Source organism: Anguilla rostrata, chromosome 1, assembly GCF_018555375.3.
Source record: "Anguilla rostrata isolate EN2019 chromosome 1, ASM1855537v3, whole genome shotgun sequence".
Lineage (NCBI taxonomy): Eukaryota > Metazoa > Chordata > Actinopteri > Anguilliformes > Anguillidae > Anguilla > Anguilla rostrata.
The window spans coordinates 71,136,999-71,159,304 of record NC_057933.1 but is presented as its reverse complement, the minus strand read 5'-3'; the positions used below and the strand labels follow the sequence as shown (position 1 = coordinate 71,159,304).

The window sequence follows — 22,306 nt, the reverse complement described above, 5'->3', positions numbered from 1 at the left end:
TGCAGACAGGAAACATACAATGACAGCAGAGGAAAGAATGTTTAGGCCGACTGAGAATGAGAGAGAGAGAGAGAGAGAGAGAGAGAGAGAGAGAGTGCGAGAGAGAGAGTGAGAAACAGAAGAAGAGGAAGACAGAAACAAACAGAAAGAGAAAAAGGGCTATGCACACATCAACAAGACTGGACGCTAAGATGTTTTAGCAGTGCGCTGAGATGGAGTGAGAGGGAGGGAGAGAAGGGGGATGGAAAGAGTACACAGTAAAAAGTTCCTTATTGCGTGGGTTGCCCCCCTCCTCCTTTCCCCCCTCTTGCTTCCTTGCTCTGTCTGTGACCTATTGCTTCAACTTGTTCATTCAAAGATTTCTTCACTTCACAGACGCAAGACGACTTGGAACGTGAAAGTGTGAGGAAGGATGAATGAGCAAGAGAAAGTGGATGTAAGCAGACTGCACGTGCATGTGCACACACACACACTCACACTCACACACACACTCACTCACACACACACACACACACTCACTCCATCACTCACACACACACACACACACTCACACCAACACACTCACACTCACACACACGCACACACACACTCACCACACACTGCACACTCACACACACACACACACACACACTCACCACACACACCACACACACACTCACACACACACACTCACACACACACACACACACCACACCACACACACGCACACTCACACACACACACACACACATACACACACACACACTCACACACACACACACGCACACTCACTCACACACACACATACACACACACACACACACACTCCACACACACACATGCACACTCACACACACACACGCACGTGCGCACACACACACACACACACACTCACTCACACACACTCACACACGCATGCGTGCATGTGTTGTGTTCTCACACACTGTGGCATTTTGTTTTCAGAAAGAGTGGTTTGTAAAAGTAATTTTGGAGGGATGCCTTTCAGTTTTCCCTAAAAAAACCTTCTCATAGTTTTATGCGGATTTGTGTATGCAGAATCACAGAAACGGACTACGTGCACACACCTTCTACCTACTAAAGGGAGAGATGCAACAGTAGAGGCTGTCAAAGCAGAACTGCTGTTGTCAATCAAGCAAAGTGTTTTGCATAGCTTCCTAATCCTCTCGGCAACTATTTCATTCCGAATCCTCAGAGACGCGTCCGAGTGTGTGAGTGTGTGTGTTTGTGTGACTGTCTGTGCTTGCGTGTTTGCACGTGTGTGTGTGTGTGTGTGTGTGTTTTGGGGGCATAATGTCATGCTCTGCTTGGATTAGATACAACAGCACATTAACTCCCTTGATTGATTCCCGACCATGAAAAGGAAGAGTAATAGACGTCATTTTATTACTCAGTGACGATTACTTAGTGTGTCACTATTTCTCTTTCTATTCCCCAAAAATCCATTAACACAGTCACTGCCTCCCTTGACGTAAATAGAAGGGGGGGGGGGGGGATGGGATGGGGGGGGGGGGTTTCAAGGCTTATAATTATGGATATAGATCGGACACTACATGCTCACAGGACACTGTGTGGGGGAGGGGAGTGGGTTGGGGGGGGTCAAGGTTTTATCGAGTGGTATTTCATAAAAAGTAAATATTAGCACTAACAATTTGGTTTCCTTGTTGCTCTGCGAACAGTTGGCCTTTGCTTACTTTGTGGGATTGTGGATTCCCCTTTTAATGATTAGGAAACATAAAACTACTGCCACATGAAATTTATAACTCTTCTCATAAGTTCTCTGCTGAGCCAATCTCCTGTTTTCCAGTGTTGCTACACGTCAGACTTTTAAAGAAAATGGAGATGAAAAACAAATGATAACATGAGCAATAAAATCTAAGGTCTTACTAAGATACAAGTAATTTAAAAATTTCAGTTGTAGAACAGTTCTTAATGTATAATGGCATATCCTTTCCCCCCTTTTCTATAAAACAGTTCGCACAACATCCTTAATGGTAGTGTTACAGATGAACAGATTTTACAGTAGACTTGAATTTCTTATGTATGAGAATGTTTTTTGCTCAGACAAATAGGAAACCACTGTGCTGCCTCAACAGTTTAAACAGTCTGAGTAAACATAAAAAATTCATAGTATAAAACAGAAATATTTCCTGAGAAGGAAATTATTGATTCCAAGTCTTGTGCCTTCATCCTGTGAAGGGTCAATTGCAGTACAGTACTTTGAGATTCGTTCACAAAGCATCCTGCTGTTCATTTACACTGCTTGATATAACAGGAGCAACTCACTGGAGTTCACGATTGGTTTGGCTGAATAACTTGATCAAAGCCCTTCTTAAGCAGTGATTTATTTGAGGTCGGTGGCTGAGCGTTTCCCCTCTGTGTCTCTAGACTGGATTAAAGGGGCAACGTGTTCAACTGCACATGAAAGCCTGCGTGTGTGTGACATCACCAGGAGCAGGCGGAGACAGACGAACAGTCATGCACACGGACTGACAGACATAACAATAATGTACCTGTGAAATAAGTGATGGACCCCCAACATCGCCGACCGAAGGACGGCCTGAGAGGGAGAGTGACTAACTTCACTCTTTCTTTAATTCCTCCCCAGCTGTGTCTTCAAACGGCTCTTTGATGTGGGAAACAAAAAGGCCGAGTGTGTCAATATCTCCCTCCATCGCTCACTCACACTCATCCATTCCTCCTTTCTTCGTTTTTCTTGTGCTCCTTCAACTTCTGACTTTGTGCCACCGACAAAACAGGAAATCAACCTTTTCCCACAACACCTCTCTCAGCCCACGCCCGTGCGGTCTCTCCCAGTATCTGCGTGACGGGGTCCAGTCCAGGCCACCAGGACATATACACACACACCGTTTAACCCTCCTCTGCTCTTGAGGATACTCATTTCTGCCTTTGCAACAGTGTTCTATGCTTCATCGCACCTGACTTAATGTTTCCAGTCCAGACGGCCGAAGTGCATATACTGTATCAACTCTCTTGCTTTCTCTGGGTGTCAGTGTTAATGTACTGTGGTGTCCAGTCAGTGTTTCTATACAGCACTGTACCTCTCTCCTTCTTTTTCTCTCACTCTTTCCTTTCCTTGGGAGGAGGGGGAAGAAGGGGGAAAGTGGAAACAACAGCCTTGTGTGTGTGTGTGTGTGTGTGTGCGCGCGCATGCACGTGTGTTTATGTGTATGTTTTTTTTTTGGATGGTGGAGGGGGAGGGGATCATGAAAAAGTTGCTGTAACTATATTGTACAAAATATGTGATGGATTCCTTATGTAGTCACATGGCACCTTAAGTTTACACAAGAGAATATAATACACTATTGATTTGAAGTACTATCAGAGAAAAATGGGATGTAGGTTATGCAAGGGGAGAGGAGATCAGATTGACTGATATAAAAATGAAACAATAGCCTTTTAAACCTTTTGTAGTGATAGAGAGAAGGGAAGATATTTTGAGATGAAAAGATAGAAAGAGAGGTAGATAGACTGATAGACAAAAAAGTGTGTGTGTGTTTGGAGGGGGGGGGGGGGTGGTAGAGGAAGTACAAGAGATACCGTCAATCCAACCAAGAGATATAAAGAGGGAAAGTGATACAGAAACGGAAGAAAAGAAAAACAACGGAACATTTTCTAATTTTTTTTAATCCGCCAAAAGCCAGGCAGACACCGCGCAGAGAGCGAGGGGGAGGAGAGTGTTTTTTTATGAATGAAATGGTGACTCAGGCCGATGTGTCATACACCCCGACGTCTTTATAAAGGGAGTTTAAACAAGCCTAAACATTTCACTGCGCGAAAAAATAAGGCTAACACACACTCGCATCCTTCTCTCTCTATGCACTTATCTGTCTCTCCCTGTGTCAATCTGTCCATCTGTATCTGTCTGTATGTCTATTTCAAACTATCGGCCAGTTAAACGTTAACAGAACTAGGCTATCCTATAACTTTAACTCGGGGAAACAACGTTTTGACTTATTTATCTTTTTCTTGATCGGTCTAATTTGGGTTCATTCATTCAATCAGCGGATTTCTTCATTCATTCACTACTCTGCCCCTCTTCTTTCTTCAACGTATTACCTCCCTCAATTATTACGCGGAGTGAGCGAAAGAGAGAAGAAACTTGGAGCACGTGACCGTTTCCGGAGTTCTATTTATTTATTTATTTTCCTATTTATTTGTTAATTTATTTATTTAATTGTATTTATTTCCTTATATCAAATCTATTTGTACCCTGGACCTGAACAAATATGAAATGTAAGTGTTTTCTAACGTATCTTTTTTATTCCAACATTAGTTTTCTGAATTCATTTCACTATGTCAGTGCCGGCGTGAACTTTCTGATCACATGAGAATTTGTCATATGACTAGGACAAGTAGTCAGTTTAACTGCGGTTACCTGTGCATGCAAAACGAGGAAGCAAAGAAACTGTAATGCTTATGGTAATTAAAAAAGTCACTTTCCTGTGCTACAGTTGTGAAAAGTATGGTATTAATAATTCTTATTACATCATAAGTAGTTGTACTAAAATGCTAGCAGTGTTAAAGCCATAATAATTAAGTTTGTCGTAAACCGGCCATCGCAGTTTAATTGCATGATTTATAATTGGCAGAAGTGTGCGTTTAAACCAAAATGTATTGATGGAAATATAGATGTGGTAATACTGTGGTGTAGTGTCTTACATATAAAAATTAAGTTTCAGATCTTGTTCAGTTGTGTGCACTATTTTTACTCTGATTATATTAATAATTGCCGCCATCCCATAATAAACCCAATTATTGTGATTGTTTCCCTCCTCAGTGCTGGTTGATACCTCCTTCTCGCTCCTGTTCTCGCTGCTGTTGGCACAGCTACCCGTGCTTACATCGGCAGCCCCTCACAATCATCGGCGGCTCCCTGACCTTGAAAAGCTGACCAATCAGACGAGAAATTTGCTCAGACTGACCCAAGACCTTCTGGTGAGTTCATTACCATGAGAATTGTTCTGTTTCAAGTTTTTATTGTCACAGCAGCAGGGTGGTCTACAGCGTGAGACTATGTTTGACGTCAAGTGATCTAATGCACGAATGTTGCCTGGAGAAACCAGATCAATGGCTTAGTAATTACGGCATCCACCCCATTACAGATGGGCTGTGGACTCAGGGGGGGCATTGTTTAGGTCTAAGTGTTAACTTTCTTCTCTGTGGTTACTGCTCCTTGTGTTGAATGCACTTACGTACTACATCTGGGTGAGAGCTTCTGTTGAATTGGTGTAATGAGCTGTAAAGAAATTGACTGCAAAGCAGTCTTCTTTGGGCAGTTTATGAGGTGAATCGGGCTAATGGGCCCTATGATGGACTGTTATTGTGTTCAGTGGTTTATCAAGCCACTTCATGTCGTGGGTATTGGACTAAAACACTAGACCCTTTGAGGCGTCTATGCTGGGACGTTTAGACCAGTCAAGATTAAAAAAAAGGCCTATAAGCTGCCTGATTGTGGGATCTGAACCAACAACCTCCTGGTCCTCAGTAAAGAACAGCTCTTGTGCATACTGCCACTGAAGTGGAGAGGCTGCGTTTACACTTTCCCTGTCTTTCAAGGAAGGATTTTACTGACATGATTATTGTTATTATCATTTTATCTACCTGAGGGCAAGAACTGATTGGGATGGGTCAAAAAAAAATGAAAAGGTGTGCGCATTATTTCGTGTGCAGGATGAGTAATTCATGTATACTCCCCTGGTGCACTGTAATTGCCACTTTGATGTGTGCACACATGTTGCACTGTTTTCTGCACATGCAACGGCTTCGCTGTAAGAGCGAGCGTTAGATTGTGCTTTGTCAACAGTTCCAGGTTGTTTGCTTGCTTCCGTTGTGTATACGCAAAGTACAGTTGTTCCTGGGTACAGGACTTTTAAGTCTGACTATATACATTAGTATGTGTTGCTATGGATGCTATTGGATCCAGATGTGAGGAAACAACCAAATCAGATAATTAACCACCAAAGTCTAGAGGTTGTAAGGCTAATGCCACCCTGAAAATATTTTTGTTACATTCTTCAATGACATGAACCATTTATTTTGGTTTCTTTTCTCCTCGCGTTATGTTCCACTTAACAGGGGTCAAGGCTAGGAAAGAAAAATAGGATGGGACTAAACGGAAAGTCCCCACAAGAAAGCAATAAAATTGTGTGTGTGTGTGTGTGTGAGAGAGAGAGTGAGTGAGTGAGTGAGAGGGTGTGTGTGTGTGTGAGAGAGAGAGAGAGAGAGAAAGAGAGTGACTGTGTGTGTCTGTGTGTGTGCGTGTGTGCGCGCGCATATATAGGTTAGTGTTTGCATTGGGCGTTGTAAATAGTTGTGGCTGTGTAGGTATGGTGTTTAGTGTTTAGTTTTTGGTCTCCACAGCAAAGCTCCTTGATAAAAATCAAAGGGATTTATCACATTCCAGAATTTGCATTCAGGAAAAGAGGAGTAGGGAAGGGAAGGGTATGTTTATGAATGAGGTAATGATATAAGACATGGAGAAAGTGAGGATAAGAGAGCAGGAAAGAGGTGTGGACGATGAGGTAGATGGGCAGAGCAGATGAATTGATAGAGCAAAATAAATGAGTTAGGTGAAGAAATGGCACAGGCAATAGAATATATATCTTTACCATCTTTGTTTCAAAGCAAATGACTCAAAAATAGATCAAAGGGAAAAGACAGTTATAAAATAAAGAATCAAAGAAAGGTTTGTTTAAAGGAAAGAGAGGAGAGGTGCAAGAGGAGTATGTCGATAGAAAAAAACAGTTGAGAAGAATGGATGTGGGCAATTTTAAAGTGCACTGTGGCACAGACGGAGGCTGGGGAAAATATGGGGAAAGCGTGAGAAAGTAGAGCTGAGAGGAAAAAACAGACCAGCAAGCAGAACAAAACAAGGAACAACACATGGAGGCAGATATTAACAATAAGTTAGGATATTTTAACAAAGCAAGTGAGCCAGAGTGGGCGAACAACACCATATTTCATGTAGTTTATTACTTTAGATATTATATTTATTGGAATAGTCAGAACATTGTTTTTAACTTTAACTTAGCTTGTACAATTTTGTTAAGTTCTTTATTAATGTCAAATGCATAAAACTACAATTTTATTGCATAACTTCACCTTTAGCGTATGCTATTGTCTTCATTCATCAAGAATACTTACAGCAATTAGGAATTAAAAAGGAAATGGACTAAGCAGAGTATGTAAAAATGAACAGGGTATATCTGCAAGAGGGACACATACTATTGTAGTTTACTTCCTCAGTGAAGCTCAATTCATTGGTTGCCTGAGCATATAAATGAATTATTCATATTTAATTTTATGAGATAAATAAATTCCAGTGATAATATATCTGCAATACTATCCACTGGAGAATACATTTACTAACAACAATAAATTGATAAATGCATTTTTAACATATCAGCTTTCAAATGTTCTTTAATTTTTTGTGTTTGGAATTTCTCCACCTTTTCTACTACTGTAATATCATTATTGTTTGAGTTTTTTTTTGTGTCTCTCTCTAGTGGTCATTTTGACAAGTGCAGCTAGTTTTCAAGTGCAATACGTAATTGAGGTTTTTTTTAGCCCTGACCCTGGAGTTTCCCTTCAGTTCTGTGTTGTCTATTCCATGTTCTACTCTTAGTCACTGGATATGTTGTTATGCTCTTTTCAAAAAACATCCTGTGGTTTCAGGTCACTAACTTTTATTGTTAACCTTTAAAGTGGAATTTGTGTGAACTTGTCCTCTTCAACTCCCAGTCAACTTTGGAGTATTTTTTTGCAGTTTTGAGTTTTTACTTACAGAACAACATTACATTACAAAAAATGTTTTAAAGGAGGGCACATATGTTCTCACCATATGACTACATGGTATACATTTTTTTGTCTATATACTAATGATGCACATCATCTTTTCTTCCAGAAAGACCATGTGATTACCACAGATATTGAGCACAGATTAAAATCCCTCCCAGCTATGACCAACAAAGCAAGTGATCTCAGTTCCCTAAAGGTACCAGTTTAATTCACTTCTCTCTTTGGCCATCCATCTCACTGTCAGTGTTCACCTATAATGTCCTCTACATTCAATCATGCTTGTATCAACTCCAGCCTTTCTTAAAACAGTCTGTTTTACAGTATACACTTTTGTTTACTGGCTTTATTAACCCTTTTTTTTGCTCCTTTTATTTTCCTTTAGCTTAAGGAAACTTTACCACAGCTTCTCGTGGACCTCCAGTCCTTCGAACTCCACTTTGAATGGCTCACCCGGCCGACATGGAAACACGTACACGCCGCCTCGTTCAACTTGTCCAAATTAAGAGAGTTGACTTCACATATCAAGACATTTCGTGCCTTCCTCCAACGTCAGGTAGGAATTTATCTCGTCGCTGGTTGTTATTTCGAAGCCTGCAACGCATTTTGAATTTTCACACCGCATGCGTCGACTTTTATCCGCAAAGCAACCCTGCCACATTGCATTGCAGATGCCAATCACGTTCTCACCTGTCTTCCTCTTCCTCCTAGGTGTTGAAGGTGGACGCACAGTGGCTGCCGTCCCCCACGCCTTCCCTCCCACCCCTCTCCGGTGCCTGGGACATGGTGCAGTCCTCCCTGGAGGTGCTTCAGCAGTTCCGTCTCTTCTGTGATTGGGCGTCTCGAGCCCTCCTGACTCTCAAGTCCAAGAACTGATGGCAGTGCCATGATGGTCCACTACATCTCCAGACTTCCATGCATGCATCGACCAATGTCATTTCATTAGATACTATGGGAGTCCAAGTGGAGGGTCCTTAGAACTTCTGTCCTCTTTCTTTTCCTTTTTTTTTTACCCATTTGGTTCATGGTTATTTGTTATTTATTTATGTATTTATTTATTTATGTTAGTTATTTATTTGATGCTATTATTTATTTTGTTTTGTTTTTTTTATAGCATTATTATTTACACTTACTTATTTTTAGAGTTGTGAATTGAGGTCTTGATGCCCTCCTGTTCCTTGTCCCTCCACACTATAACTGTCAAAATAAGGGGAGGATGAGACACAAGTAGCACTTCTTCAATTCAGAGCCTCTTATGAAACTGATTGTATTTTAAACAATTTTCTTTTGTAAGTCATGCAACATGACTTAAATGGTATTTCATTAAAAAAAGGTGGCTGAGTTTACAACCTCCTGCCACTAGATGTAGCAGTAAGATAGGGGAATGAAATCTTTGTACTGTGCTGTATTTAGTGTAAATATGAAGTCCCTCAACGTCTGAGCCTGGATCAGTTTAAAAATTTTGCACAAAGTTTTGTTTTCGGGCATGGATTAGGGCTCAGTTAGCTGATCTTGAATCAGTGTTGGGGGGGTTCTAGTTTATTGGAGCATTTATAAGTACACTGTACAGGATTGTGATAATATATTACTTTACAGCAGTACATACCTGCACCAGAATGTACTTAGCATATAATTGTATAAAGTGCGATTATGTATTATAGTTCCCCAACATAAAGAGGAACAGTCAGCATTCAGTGAAATCATTGCCATCACGTCACTTCACTTTAGCGACATATTTTCCAGCATTTAGTATTTTTATACAGTATTTACTATTTATTATTTAAACGTTAATTTTTGATAATTTATTGAAATTGCACAGAAGCAAGCCTTCTGTAATTTTGTACTTTTATACTATTGTCATTTGGACATTTCTGTTGTTATCACTGTTAATACTGAAAAAAAAAAATTGTGCTTACAACCAAAACTGAATGTTCACATGCAGGGCCTGCATTATGCAGGCACCGGAGGACAGAAATGTGAAATGTGTATTTTGAACATGGTAAGAAATAATAAAGTGTCCTGATACAACTGAACAAATAAACTAAATTTATATATACATAAAAAACTGATGTTTTCCCTCTCCTCCAATCCCAAATTTCCATATCCTTCTAACAAATGTCCAAGAAGGACCCTATTCTAATATATAATTCTCTAAGATGTGCAGTTTGGTCAGGACCTGCAATGAGGAGGACCCTGTTACGTTCCCTTGCTTTGTGGAGTCTCTGCGTACATGACTCAGTCCTGCAGGTGGAGCTAATTAAGGGCTAGATTGCCTAATTGATGGCGTGCCCCTGTGTCCACCTGACAGCCCAAGAAGATAAATCCTGAAGACAGTGGAGTTCGAGACTCGTTTTTTAAAAAAATATTTATTTGCCGCTACCATGTTTCCCTGTATGTTTTGTTTTCAGTTTGTTTTGTGTTTTTCTGCTGTAGGTTACTGGTGCTCTGACAGTTTCTTTTCTTTGTTGTTTTTAACACATTTTTTGATGGTTAGGTCAGAGTCGGAACAGTCGTCCCTTTTGCTTTGTCTCGGTATCGAGGTTTAGCATTGTGTTTTGTTCTGGATAAGAAGTATCCAAGCCAAGTTCTGACCTTTCCTTCTGCCTGTTAACCTACGTGTGGTAATGTTTTTTTATGTTCGTAATAAACTTTATCCTTTTGTTATTGTTATGTACACCCTGACCCCGTTTCTGGTTTGTGGCATTTGTTTGTGCTACCGTCCATTGTCCCCAAATATCCATTACAACTTGGGTTGGCTTTTGGGACGTAAAGCCCAGACTCAAACAAAACAAACTTGGGATTCGCATACATTTGTATTTGAGGTAAAAATAAGTTTTGTTCAAAATCAACACTACTGGACTGGGTTCTGAAGAATGAGTATGGTAAACTTTTGCTCTCAGGTGGCCATTTCTCGAATTGCAACTGAACGGTGTGGAATGCACAGTTGAGATTCAGAACAGATGGGAAAGGGGAAATACCAGAAAATTGACAGGAAGACAGGAATACCCATAGCTCCGAAAGTCACACTGTTAAAGAAGGAATAAATCAGATTTTAAAGAATGTTAGAACTGTAAAATAAATGTATAAAGACTTTTTAAAATTTTTATTTTGTGTCCAGATGTTAAATTGGGATCCTTAATTAATGATGGAAGAAAGGGAATTATATTTTAAATACAAGTCAGTAACCTTACTTAATTTATGAAACAAACTGTTTACTAAGTAGGCTACAGATTCAACTAATACACTGCCAAACGCACATTGCAAAACAGGTTTATGCATTAGTATCTTAGAACTCAATAGTTTAAAATTAACCTACCTTGAAAGTAGGAACACCACATTCCAGTCATCTGAAAAGCTGAACATATGAAAAATACAGCCGGGGTGGAAATGCATTTGATTGTACGTCTAATATTGGCGGATCTGATACCCATGTGTATTTTCTCTCAGGTAACCAACTTACTGACACATTTCTCGAAGACTGTGAACACACTGTATAACACAAAAAGGCCCGTTTTACACAGGCAATGTGTTGTAATTAAAATAAATAATGACTGCAAAACTACATTTCCTATCAGGTGAAGCGATGTTGCCCTCACATTTGATAGGCGTGTCTTGATTTCCCTGAAACCCCCAAATTCCCTCCTCCTATCTTTCGCTTAACGCGTTTAATTTAATTATAGTACCTAGCGTTTGTTTTAAATTAATATGCGGACCTCTTGGGGTTCACAACTAAATCAGACCCAAAATTCTCATCTTCATTCTCTTAACCAATGGGAAAGACGGTCGGAGGGCAAAAGCGAGCCAATAGCTATCGCCGTTGCTGGGAGGCGGCAGCGGGCGGGTGACTGCTAGTTAGTTTGTGCTCGAGATTATTGTTAAGGTTGTATGGTCTTACACTGCGGCTTCCAATCCTTTTTTATAGAATAACACTGTCTATAATTGGAACTAAACAAATAGTAAACAACAAATAGCTACATTCTGATTTATGCAAAACACACATCAAAAGCATAAACGGCGCTTATTAATTTCGCTTGAAGGAAGACTGACATTGATTCGAGAAGGCCAGTTTCGGATGGGGTTCTGTTGGCGACGCTCAGTAATAGCTAAATCTTATTCTGTATCGCATCGCCTTGGGTAGAAACGTGAAGGTGGGTGTTATCTTGTTTTTCCGTGGTTTGTGAAACTCGTACCTAGCAAGCTAGCTATCTACATTAGGGACGATATGATAGGGACAGACGGATACAGAGAGAAGGTGAGAGGAGGGGAAAGAAGGAAGGAGGAGGTGGGATTTAAAGGGGAAGGTGTAGGGCTTGAATGTGGGCCGACTTATAAAAGAGGGTGCAGTATGGTATCAATTGTGCATTAATGTATTTCTTTGCGCATCTATTGTGCTGACGGTCAATTACGGCGTTCCAGTTGGTTTAGTAAACACATTAACAGAAGTTCTAGTTTTACGTGACATATTCATTGATAGTTGAAAATACGGCTTTGAGTGATGCTAGCGTGAAGATTATGCAGTGCAGTTCAGCAAGTTGGTATTTATTATAACGGTTACTTGTGCGGTGTACCCAGCCTTCACATGCTTTCACCACTGCATTGAGTGCTGATGAATTCCTCCTGACGCTGGGAGTAATAGCTATTTTTTCAGTCATGCTCTGTAATGTGTGCAGGCAGCATCCTGTGCAGAACTAACTTTTAATGTATTGTATATTTTAGTTTTCCTGTATTTTTTTAGCTTTGTTTTATCTTGGTTTTATTATTATTATTATTGTTATTATTATTTTACAGATAACTTCATCTCTCCATTTGTGAAAGAAAGGAGGTGGAAGGAGTTAAAGGGGGCGGGGGCTAAAAAGAGGAGACATTTCAGAGCAACTGAAACAATATCCAATTAGCAATGAACAAACTGGGGAAAGAGTTGCTTAAAAAGGGTTAATATACTGCACAGCAATCTACACCTCCCCACCCCGGCACCATGGCTAACACAGTAGCCACTCTGGTCATCAAAACGGAACTCCTGCCCAACCAGTCCGCTGCTTCCCTCTCTCCCTTTCCCTCCCTTCTCACTGCTGGGGAGGAGGGTGATGAGGATGGAGAGAGGGAAGAGGAACAGCAGATGGAGAAGGAGGCTGGCCAGGTAGTGCTCACTGAAGTGGAGATGGCTCCCCCTCCAGCCACGCCCCAGAACCCAGAGCACCCCTTCCAGTGTCTGGACTGTGGGAAGACTTTCAAGTGGTCCTCCAGGCTGGCCCACCACCAGCGCAGCCACAACAACGAGCGGCCGTACCGCTGCAACCTCTGCCCCAAGGCCTTCAAGGGCTCATCCGCACTGCTCTATCACCAGAGGTAGGGGGCGCCATTACAGGCCCAGTTGCTTCACTTCTTGTCCTGTCTATTCCATTATGTTTTCTAAGTGGAATTATCCAGCCTTTGTCAGGGGTGTATTATGTTTTATTTGAAATTTTTCAAAATTTTCCCACCATTTATTTATCATGTTCTTTTAATCAGTACACTACACTGATGCTATTATTCTTGATCCAGGTCACACTCAGGTGAGAAGCCCTACAAGTGTGAGGACTGTGGAAAAGCTTTCAAACGCTCCTCTCTCTTACAGGTGAGTCATACTTTGATGGATGGAGTGATACCTGTTTGGGCCATACAGTGTTATCATTCACAGACTTGGTCTTTTTAACCAAGGGTATGACAACTAGCCTAGTACATTAATATTTTTGTGTATGAGAAACACAGTGAAGTTTGCTAATTATTAAATTGAGTTTTTGTTTATTCTTTCTAATATTGAACCCATTGAAGAGTAGGTTTTTTTGGAGTGTTTTTTCAAATTCAGTGTTCTAGAACTCCATTGCTTTCAATTACCAGAAGTGATTGTTATGTCAGCATTAGAATGTTCAGTTAAGAACATTCTAATCACATATTTGTGATGTCACAACTTATAGGGTTAACAGCATGCCTGCCTTTTGTGTCTATAGGTCCACCGCAGTGTCCACACAGGCCTGCGCACTTTCCAGTGCCCCTACTGCCCCCTGACGTTCAAGTGGAGCTCCCACTACCAGTACCATCTGCGGCAGCACACGGGCGAGTGCCCGTACCCCTGCGACAGCTGCCCCAAGGCCTTCAAGAACTCCAGCAGCCTGCGCAGGCACAAGAACGTGCACCTGGGCCTCAAGCCCTACGTGTGCGCCGTCTGCACCAAGGCCTTCACGCAGTCCACCAACCTGCGGCAGCACATGCGCATACACACCGGCGAGAGGCCCTACATCTGCGGGGAATGCGGCCGCAGCTTCACGCACTCCTCCAACCTGGCGCTGCACCGCAACTCGCACGCGGAGGGCAAGGGGAAGGCGGGCGGCGGGAAAGCGGCGGCGGTGACAGCGATGACCGCGGTGGCGGCGGAGGGCGTGGCCACCGAGGGCGTTTCCGTAGGCGTGGGGATAACCGACGTGGTGGGGTTCGTGAGCCAGGAGGCCGCGGTCGGGGTGGAAGTCGGGGAGGTGTTCCTGTCTCATCACGCCCCCGGCCAAAACCAGACGCTCTTACCGCAGCTGACGCTCACCGCAGCCCCCAGCCAGGCCGGCGGCGGCGAGGACGCGGGCGCCGGGCCCAGCGTGCTGCTCTACAGCTGCGGCAGCTGCAGCCAGACCTTCGGCACGCAGGCCGACCTGGAGCAGCACCAGGCCCTGCACCTGGGCGCGCTGGGCCAGGGCGAGGGGGGAGGGGGCGGAGCCGGGGAGGAGGCAGGCGGCGAGGGCGGGGTGGGCCTGGTGGGGGCCGGCCCCCTGCTGGCGGACTTCGAGGAGGTGGTGGAGACGACCACGATCTCGGAGAACGGGCACGGCGCAGCGGACCTCCTGAGCCTGGCCGGGGGCGCGGATGGCGGGGTGGCCCAGACGCAGGCCCAGTTCGACCTCCTGCAGAGCTTCGGCGCCGTGTCGCAGCTCCCGCCCGCCGCTGCCCCGCCCACTGCCGCCGCGGGATCCACCGACTGCACCTACTGCGGCAAGAGCTTCAACACCAGCGGCAGGCTAAGCAGACACCTGACTCAGGTGAGTGGGGGACAGAGTTATTTCAGCACAAATGCTGTCCTACATACATTTGGATAATTCACTTTGACCTTGTTGACTGCTTGGTCTTGTCATTCATTTAATTAGAACAATTCTGACAGATGCCTCATAAATCTGAGAAGTGTTAAACAGGTCTCTGTGTGCACATGTTCAAGTAAATATGTAAATACATTCTTTATTTTTATTACATCTATAGGGTTGAGTGTATCTGGGCCATTGTCTGAATAATATGGTGTCGTTTCCAGGGGTTTAAAGCTTTCTTTTCTCCGTCTCTCGCTCGTTCTTCCTCCCTGGCTGGGCTCCCTCAGGCGCACTCCCTGTCGGCCGCGCAGTCGCGCTCGCAGTTCAGCTGCTCGGCCTGCGACCGCTCCTTCTCGCTGCTCTCCTCGCTGCTCACGCACCAGCACTCGCACACGCCCGAGCAGCGGCTGCTGGCCGAGGCGGAGGCCGAGATCGTCTGCCCGCCCTCGCTCTCGCTCTCGCTGCCGCTGCCGGCCTCGCCCGCCGCCAAGCGCCGCGACGGCGACCAGGCCGAGCGCGAGATCCACGTCAGCCTCATCGCCGTGACCGAGGACGGGGAGCGGGAGCCCGCCAAGGGCAAGCGCGGGGCCGCCAAGGGCCAGAAGAGGGGAGCGGCCAACAGGGCCGCCGGCCCCAACACCAACAACGGTGTGGACCGCCATGCCACGCGTTTCATTTTAGTAACGAGCGTGAATCCTTTGTGTGCTTATTTAAATGGGCTTTGCCAATGTAATTTTTTGTGTGCAGAAAGGCAGTGCATAGAATAACCCAGGAAAAAAAGACATGTAGATATAAAGACAAGAAATTAGGCAAGAAATGTGGAGAAGAAAACAAGATATGTAGGCAAGATATGTATAAATTAAAACAGGTGACAGGATAAGGCTGGAAAGACAGAGACTAGCGGTGTTGTGATGTCATTGAACATAGCTAGATGATCGTTCAATGGATAGCCTAAAGAGGCCAGTATTCAGGTGAGACTAGGAGTTGTCAATCAAAAGCAGAAGAGCTAACCTCCTGCCCGCCCCCCTCTCCCCCCCCCCCCCCTCACTGCCACGCCTCTTTCCGGACAGAGCGGCCGTACCGCTGCTCGGAGTGCGGCAAGTCCTTCAAGGGCTCGTCGGGCCTGCGCTACCACATGCGCGACCACACCGGCGAGAGGCCCTACCGCTGCACCGAGTGCGGCAAGAGCTTCAAGAGGTCCTCCCTGCTGTCCATCCACCAGAGGGTACGGCCTCCGCCCGCACCGCCGTCTCTCCGTCTGTTTCTGCGTCCGTCTGTCTGTCTGTCTGTCTGTCCGTCTGTCTGTCTGTCTGTCCGTCTGTCCGTCTGTCCGTCTGTCCGTCTGTCTGTCTGTCTGTCTGTCTGTCTGTCTGTTTGCTCTCTCCCTCCGATGATGAAGCGGTGCTGTCATCTCCGGATCCTGGATTTAACCGCTTCACAGCTCCAGTGGGATTGATTTGCTTGTCCTTGTCCTTTAGCCACTGGAGGGTATTGCCCTAGTATCTATTTTTAGTGTCTGTGTGCCTGTGTCAGTCAAAGTGATGTAACTGTCTTTGCGCTCCTGCGTGAGTACTATTATCACTGCAGATACACTTCTGTGCCTGTACAGCATGTCCTGTGCGTACGTGTGTACAGTGGCACTGTGTCTTTGTGTGCTCATTATGTAAGCAGTTAAAACATTATTAAGGAGAATATCTCTTGATGTACTATATGCCTTAAGTGTAAAAACATAACAAACTGCTCCTCAGGTCCATACCGGCGTGCGGGCGTTCCAGTGCCCCTACTGCCCGCTCACGTTCAAGTGGAGCTCCCACTACCAGTACCACCTGCGGCAGCACACGGGCGAGCGGCCCTACGTGTGCCAGGAGTGCGGCAAGTCCTTCAAGAACACCAGCTGCCTGCGCAGGCACAGCCAGCTGCACTCGGGGCTGCGGCCCCACGCCTGCTCCATCTGCGGCAAGTCCTTCTCGCAGACGTCCAACCTGAAGCAGCACGTGCGCACGCACTCGGGCGAGCGCCCCTTCCAGTGCGGCCAGTGCCACAAGAGCTTCACGCACTCCTCCAACCTGCAGCTGCACCTGCGCACCCACTCCTCCCGCAAGGACTTCAAGTGCCAGTTCTGCGGCAAGGAGTTCGTCATGCACTCCTACCTGCAGCGGCACCTGCGGACGCACGGCGACGGCGCCAAGGACGGCGCCAAGGCCGCCAAGAGCCTGGCCGTCGCCGCCGGAGTGGCCGGGGGAAACCTCATGTCCTTCACGGAGGGCGCGGGCAACTCCACCCTGATTCTGTCCCCGCCGAACTTGGACATCCCTCCGAACACGTCCCAGAACTACTTCATGATACAGACCGCCACGGGGCTCCAGCTCATACCCCTGTCCGCCCCGGCTCCGCCCCCGCCCCCGCCGCCGCCTCCCCCGCCCCCGCCGCCCCAGTCTCAGAACTACTTCCTGGTGCAGTGCCAGTCCACCAATGGCGGTCAGCCCAGCTTCATCCTCGTCCCGACCGCGTCCAACCCCACGGCTACGGCGCCCCCTGTCCCGGACCCCCAGCCCCTCCCTCTGGTTCAGACCATACCGGCCCTGCAGCCGGTGTTGGGTCCGAGCCAAAGCCAGATGCCCCAGTTCCAAACCATACAGACTCAGTTCATTCTGACGAACGCAGCTACCCCGGCCCCTAGCCCTGCTGTAACCTCCAGTGTACTAGGCAAAAGCAGCAGGACCAGGACGCCTAGGCCCAGGCGTGCACGAAAACCCAAAGCCGTGCCCCAGAAAACGGCCCCCACGCCCCCGGTAACCAGCGCATCCGGCCAACCTGGGGTTTTGTCAGTGGCGGTCACAAATACCACAGTCGTTTCGACCACCACCGCTGCGAGCGCTACCACGTCTTCTCCTCCGCCTGTCAGCTGCCTGTCAGCCCTTCCACTTCCCTCTGTTCCCATCACTCCGGTCCCCTCCACTGCCCCCGTCTCCTCGGCTGTGACTGCAGAGCCACAAACTGTCAGCGCTTCCCCAGAGCCCCTCCCCTCTGACCCCGCCCCCTGGGACGGGACCCCTCCGGCCGCGGGGGATAAATGCCCGGACGCCGCTCCGGGGGAGCAGTTCGTTCTCTGCTTCGAGAAGGGAGCGGAGGACGCTGGGAAGAAGGACGGCCTGGACGCGGAGGGCGGGGGCGGGGAGTCGTACGTGCTGCAGTTCGGGGGCGACAGGGACGGGGCGGGGGGCGGGGAGGGCGAGTCGTTCGTTCTGCGCTTCGAGACCAAGCAGGATGGCGAAAGCGAGGCGGAGAAGGAGAAGGGAGGGATGGTGTCCCTGAACCTACTTCAACAGTGGGCCGGAGAACGAGAGGGAGAGAGCGAACCGGGGATCGAGGGAGGGGTGGAGAGAGCGGGAGAGTCCTTCGTCCTTCACTTTAAGACGGAGCCAGGGAGAGAGGAAGAGAGCCTGCCGAGCAGCTCCTTCCCTGAGGCCCAGGGTGGTGACCTGGGACTAGCCTGCCCACCCTCCCAGGCTTTGGTTCCTCTGGACGGGCGGGAACTGGTGTTCGAGCTCGGAGACGAGGCCAAGATGGTGGACTCCGGGTCTGGGGAGAGGGTTCAGATGATTGCACTGATAGAAGGGGAAGGGAACGCCTCGGGAACGGGGGACGGCTTCAACACAGCCGGCGGGGTGGTGGGAGAAGGCGGTGAGGCAATGGAAGGCATATTTCAGCTGGAGGGAGGGGAGGGCATAGTCATCATTGAGGTCAGCACCAGCAGCCTGAGGGAGGGAGGGATGGACGGAGAGGGAGGCGTGGCGGAAAAGACGGAGGGAAAGGGGGAGTGTGGGGGCGAGGAGGCGGAGAGAGATATGGGAGCAGGGGGACAAATGAAGCGCGATATGGAGGCCAGGTCCGTCGGAGAGAGAGAAAACAACGGGAGAGAGATGCAGAGTGGTGGTGGAGAGCTACAAAATGAGCCTCAGTCCTCTTCTCATTGTGACGGTCCCGTCTGAAACCTCTAATAAACACCACACACGGTTCTCACAGGCAGAACAGTAGGCCTGACACAATGCAAAGCACTGCTGAGTGTGTTCTGGTCAGGCTGGTGCTGAGCTACAAATTTAGTCAGTAGAGATCATGCCTTCGTTTGATAATCACCACAGACCTGTTTTCGTATGTATTACACGATTAACAAGCTTTCCTTTTTCCTTGCGTCTAATGTCCCTGTGCTTTTTGCATGACGTCACTATTGTTCTCAGTTAAGTTGGTTCTCATCAAAATCGTCTCATGTGAAAAGCACAAATATAACCCTACCACGTCAGACACGGTTAAACGGAATCACTTCCTGCAGTTCTCGAGCTTTTTCATCATAATCTAGCTCAGGACCATTTATCAGTTTCAAGGGCATGGTCTCTGCCTCTATTTGTATGTCTCAGTAGGCATCCCTGTGTATTCTGATTTGGGCTAAGTGAGGGTGTTCAATGTACATACAGGAGTCAATGAAGTCAGCACGAAATAAATAGAAAAATTTAGCACACACATCAGAGCAGTTTACATAAACTACAGACTTGGAAGACAGTAGACCAGGGCGATGGTATTTAAAAGATTTTGATTGATCATGCTGACTGTATAAAGTGAACATGATTTTTTTTGTGAATATAATACTCTTGTCTATATTTTGCTTGGATTCAATATTATTATTGGTACAGGATAATAGTAATAATAATAAAGCAACAGATTAATAACAATGTATGTGTGTTTTACTGCATCATTTATTTTAATATCTGGGCTGAATTTATACTGGCATCACTTAAATTAATCTTGAAATAGGTATGTATCTCGAAATAGGGATGTCCTGGATTTCATTACCATAGAGCGTTGGTGACGCCCAGACGCTCCACGGTACGTACAGCGTAATTCACGTACTACGCTAGCGTATGTGTGCTGATGAACTGTATTAGGTAATGGGTATTACACCACGTAACTGGCGTGCAAGACATTCACAAAATCAGGTACGTCAGTAATTAACCTTCGTTCTAGTGTGTCGGCCCTTTACGCCGGAGTTTTCTTAAGTCATTCAATCGAGCAGGAGAAGTCTCACATAGCGACCGTTGTTATAATTTATAACGCTTAGGCTTGCTATCTTTGGATCCCGATACTGACTAGACTCCTGGTCTAAGGTATGGGGTTTGGACCGGGGAGGTATATACGTAGAAATCTTTATTTCCTTTCGTGATAGCTGGGTAGATACCCACATGCTTAGACTCAACAGTCATACTATTGACGTTAGCTAGCAAGATGCCTTATAAGGTTTTGAAATATATAGGTCGCGAGCTCGGATGCTAGCTGTACTTTCCACTCGCGTCCCTGGTCTTTCTTCGCCATTTCCATACCACTAACGTAAGCGAGATAGGGTTTTTAGCTATTACTACAGTTGCTTTATGACGGGTACTGGTTGATCCAGTCTCTGGTTGATCCGCAAATCTCAGCATAAATTACGCATGATTCGGTTATTATGGCGGACCTTTTAGCTAATCCCCCCAATCTGCCAGTGCGGCTATCCGCTCGGTTAATTTGTATCTGAAGTCAGCATAATTTATCAAGAGTTATTTAAAATGCATTGCAATTAGCTGGCCATCACGACACGTCATCAAAATATTTACCTAAACTGGAATACATAACGGAATCCGCAATAGTTCATTACCATAAATTGTAAACGCGGCCTTTTCATTCACAGTAAAATTATCTGAAATCAGATAAACGTTTTTCTGTTATCCAATTTGAGCAGATATTGGCATTCCCTTGCTGGAAAAAGATGAAGTTGGACCTGGGCGAGGTTGTTATCCGGCGGATGGAAGAGGACGACATCGAGGCTGTGAAAGAACTTATTAAGGTGTGGTTTTGTAATAGACTCATCAGGGTTATGGAGCTCAGCACAATTCTGGCACCCACGTATTAGTTAACACTGGAAGGATGTAAACACGATGATAAAGTGACTCATGAGTCGTGCTCAAAAGACACTGCTGATTTTTTTTGAAAGTAAAGATTTCCATGAAAGTGTTTTCTGTGTGTTCTTTCATTTTCATGCAGGAAGGAGCACAAGGCTCGGAGAATCGCCTCATTCTGCACCTCCTTACTCGTCCACTGGCCCTTCTCCTCCTCGCCATCATTTCTTCCGCCCTGCGCTTTCTCCTGCACTCCTTCATCTTGGCTCTGATCCTCCCTGTCTTTGTCGTCATCATGTACCTCAAACTCACCATCCCTCGTTCGGTGGGAATACTGGGGACCAGGAAGCCCTACTGGGATTACATGGGAACCAGTCACCATGGGACAGGGGACTGCACCTTGGAAAACCCTCACGCTAAGGGGGCGGGGGGAAAGTCCACAGCCAGTACTGATGAGAAAAAGGCCAGGGACCCGGAGGCTCAGGATAAGGGCAGGCGTCGGCGGAAAGAGAAAGCCAGGGAGAGGGAGGAGAGAGAGGCGGGGGAGGTGTGGCTGGCAGACCTGGATGGGGAGATTGTGGGCTGTGTTTTTAGAGAAGGAGGGAGGAGAGAGGGTGACGGCAGGATCTGTAGGGTGGTCGTACAGTGCTGGTACCGGAGGAAGGGGTTAGGAACCCTCCTGGTGCAGTGTTTGGAGAGCAGGGAGAAAGAGATAGGGACCAGGAGGGTGTACGCGCATGTGCCCGCCCCTTCGAAGATGGGGGAGGCATTTTTCCAAAAGCTGTGCTACAAAAGGCATGGAGAGATGATGACGAGAGAAGAGGATGAAGATGAACTGCAGCAGGAGGAAGAGGAAGAAGAAAGGGGGTGGTTAGGCTTCCAGGTCACTAAGGTGTATGCGAAGCATCTGTAAGAAGAGAGTATGATTGAAAGAGTGATTGTGAAAATGAAGGACAGTTCAGGGGAAAAAATAGGGAGCGAAGGGCAAAATGAAAGAAAAGCAGAACAAAGAAATGCTAGAGCAGGTTACAGCAGATGCAGAAAATTTGAGAACACCTGTACTAACTGAGACATCTCTAGTGATAAGATGAATTTCATTGCAGATAGCACAAGCAAAAGGATTGCAGGGACTACGCAGAGTGACTGGCTATCTCTTCATCATAATTTATGTTATTTATTTGTTTTATTTATTTTGCTTTGAATCCTGATTGTAATTGTAAATTCAGTGCTTTTGGTAGAGCCACAAGTTATTACAGTGAGCCTGTCCTCCTCTAATATAGCCTGCACTGAAGGGGGCACTCTTCCTCCTCACAAAGGATTATTGTACATGATCATGTGATCACGATTCTACTGTTACATTGCTGTTTGAATATGAAAATGAGTTTTATAAAAACAAATGTCTTCTTTCAACTTCTTTCAACCCTCCCCCCCCCCCCCAAAAAAAGCACACTCAGAACATGAGTCTTA

General features: G+C 46.0%; 3 protein-coding genes across 6 annotated transcripts; all 3 read left to right on the top strand.

Moving 5' to 3' along the window:
* Positions 1–3,525: 3,525 nt before the first annotated feature.
* On the top strand, positions 3,526–10,489 carry il11a (interleukin 11a). The gene is made up of 5 exons (XM_064310912.1): positions 3,526–4,254; positions 4,799–4,956; positions 7,925–8,014; positions 8,201–8,371; positions 8,527–10,489. Exons 1-5 carry the CDS (start codon positions 4,248–4,250, stop codon positions 8,689–8,691), a joined length of 591 nt encoding a protein of 196 aa, XP_064166982.1. The 5' UTR covers positions 3,526–4,247; the 3' UTR covers positions 8,692–10,489.
* A 1,125-nt stretch (positions 10,490–11,614) lies between these two features.
* Positions 11,615–19,642, top strand: znf628 (zinc finger protein 628). The gene is made up of 7 exons (XM_064309166.1): positions 11,615–11,963; positions 12,604–13,161; positions 13,357–13,429; positions 13,803–14,876; positions 15,203–15,563; positions 15,986–16,140; positions 16,664–19,642. Exons 2-7 carry the CDS (start codon positions 12,791–12,793, stop codon positions 18,905–18,907), a joined length of 4,278 nt encoding a protein of 1,425 aa, XP_064165236.1. The 5' UTR covers positions 11,615–11,963; positions 12,604–12,790; the 3' UTR covers positions 18,908–19,642.
* Positions 19,643–19,717: 75 nt separating this feature from the next.
* On the top strand, positions 19,718–22,288 carry nat14 (N-acetyltransferase 14 (GCN5-related, putative)). Of its 4 annotated transcripts, none has more exons than XM_064310435.1 (3): positions 19,718–19,906; positions 20,683–20,787; positions 20,985–22,288. In XM_064310435.1, the coding sequence occupies exons 1-3, from the start codon at positions 19,859–19,861 to the stop codon at positions 21,750–21,752; spliced, it is 921 nt and encodes a 306-aa protein (XP_064166505.1). In that variant the 5' UTR covers positions 19,718–19,858; the 3' UTR covers positions 21,753–22,288. The 4 variants fall into 4 exon arrangements, with proteins under 4 accessions (XP_064166505.1, XP_064166514.1, XP_064166529.1 ...); XM_064310444.1 differs by lacking the exon at positions 19,718–19,906 and adding an exon at positions 19,915–20,074; XM_064310459.1 differs by lacking the exon at positions 19,718–19,906 and adding an exon at positions 19,927–20,096.
* The last annotated feature ends 18 nt before the right edge of the window (positions 22,289–22,306 follow it).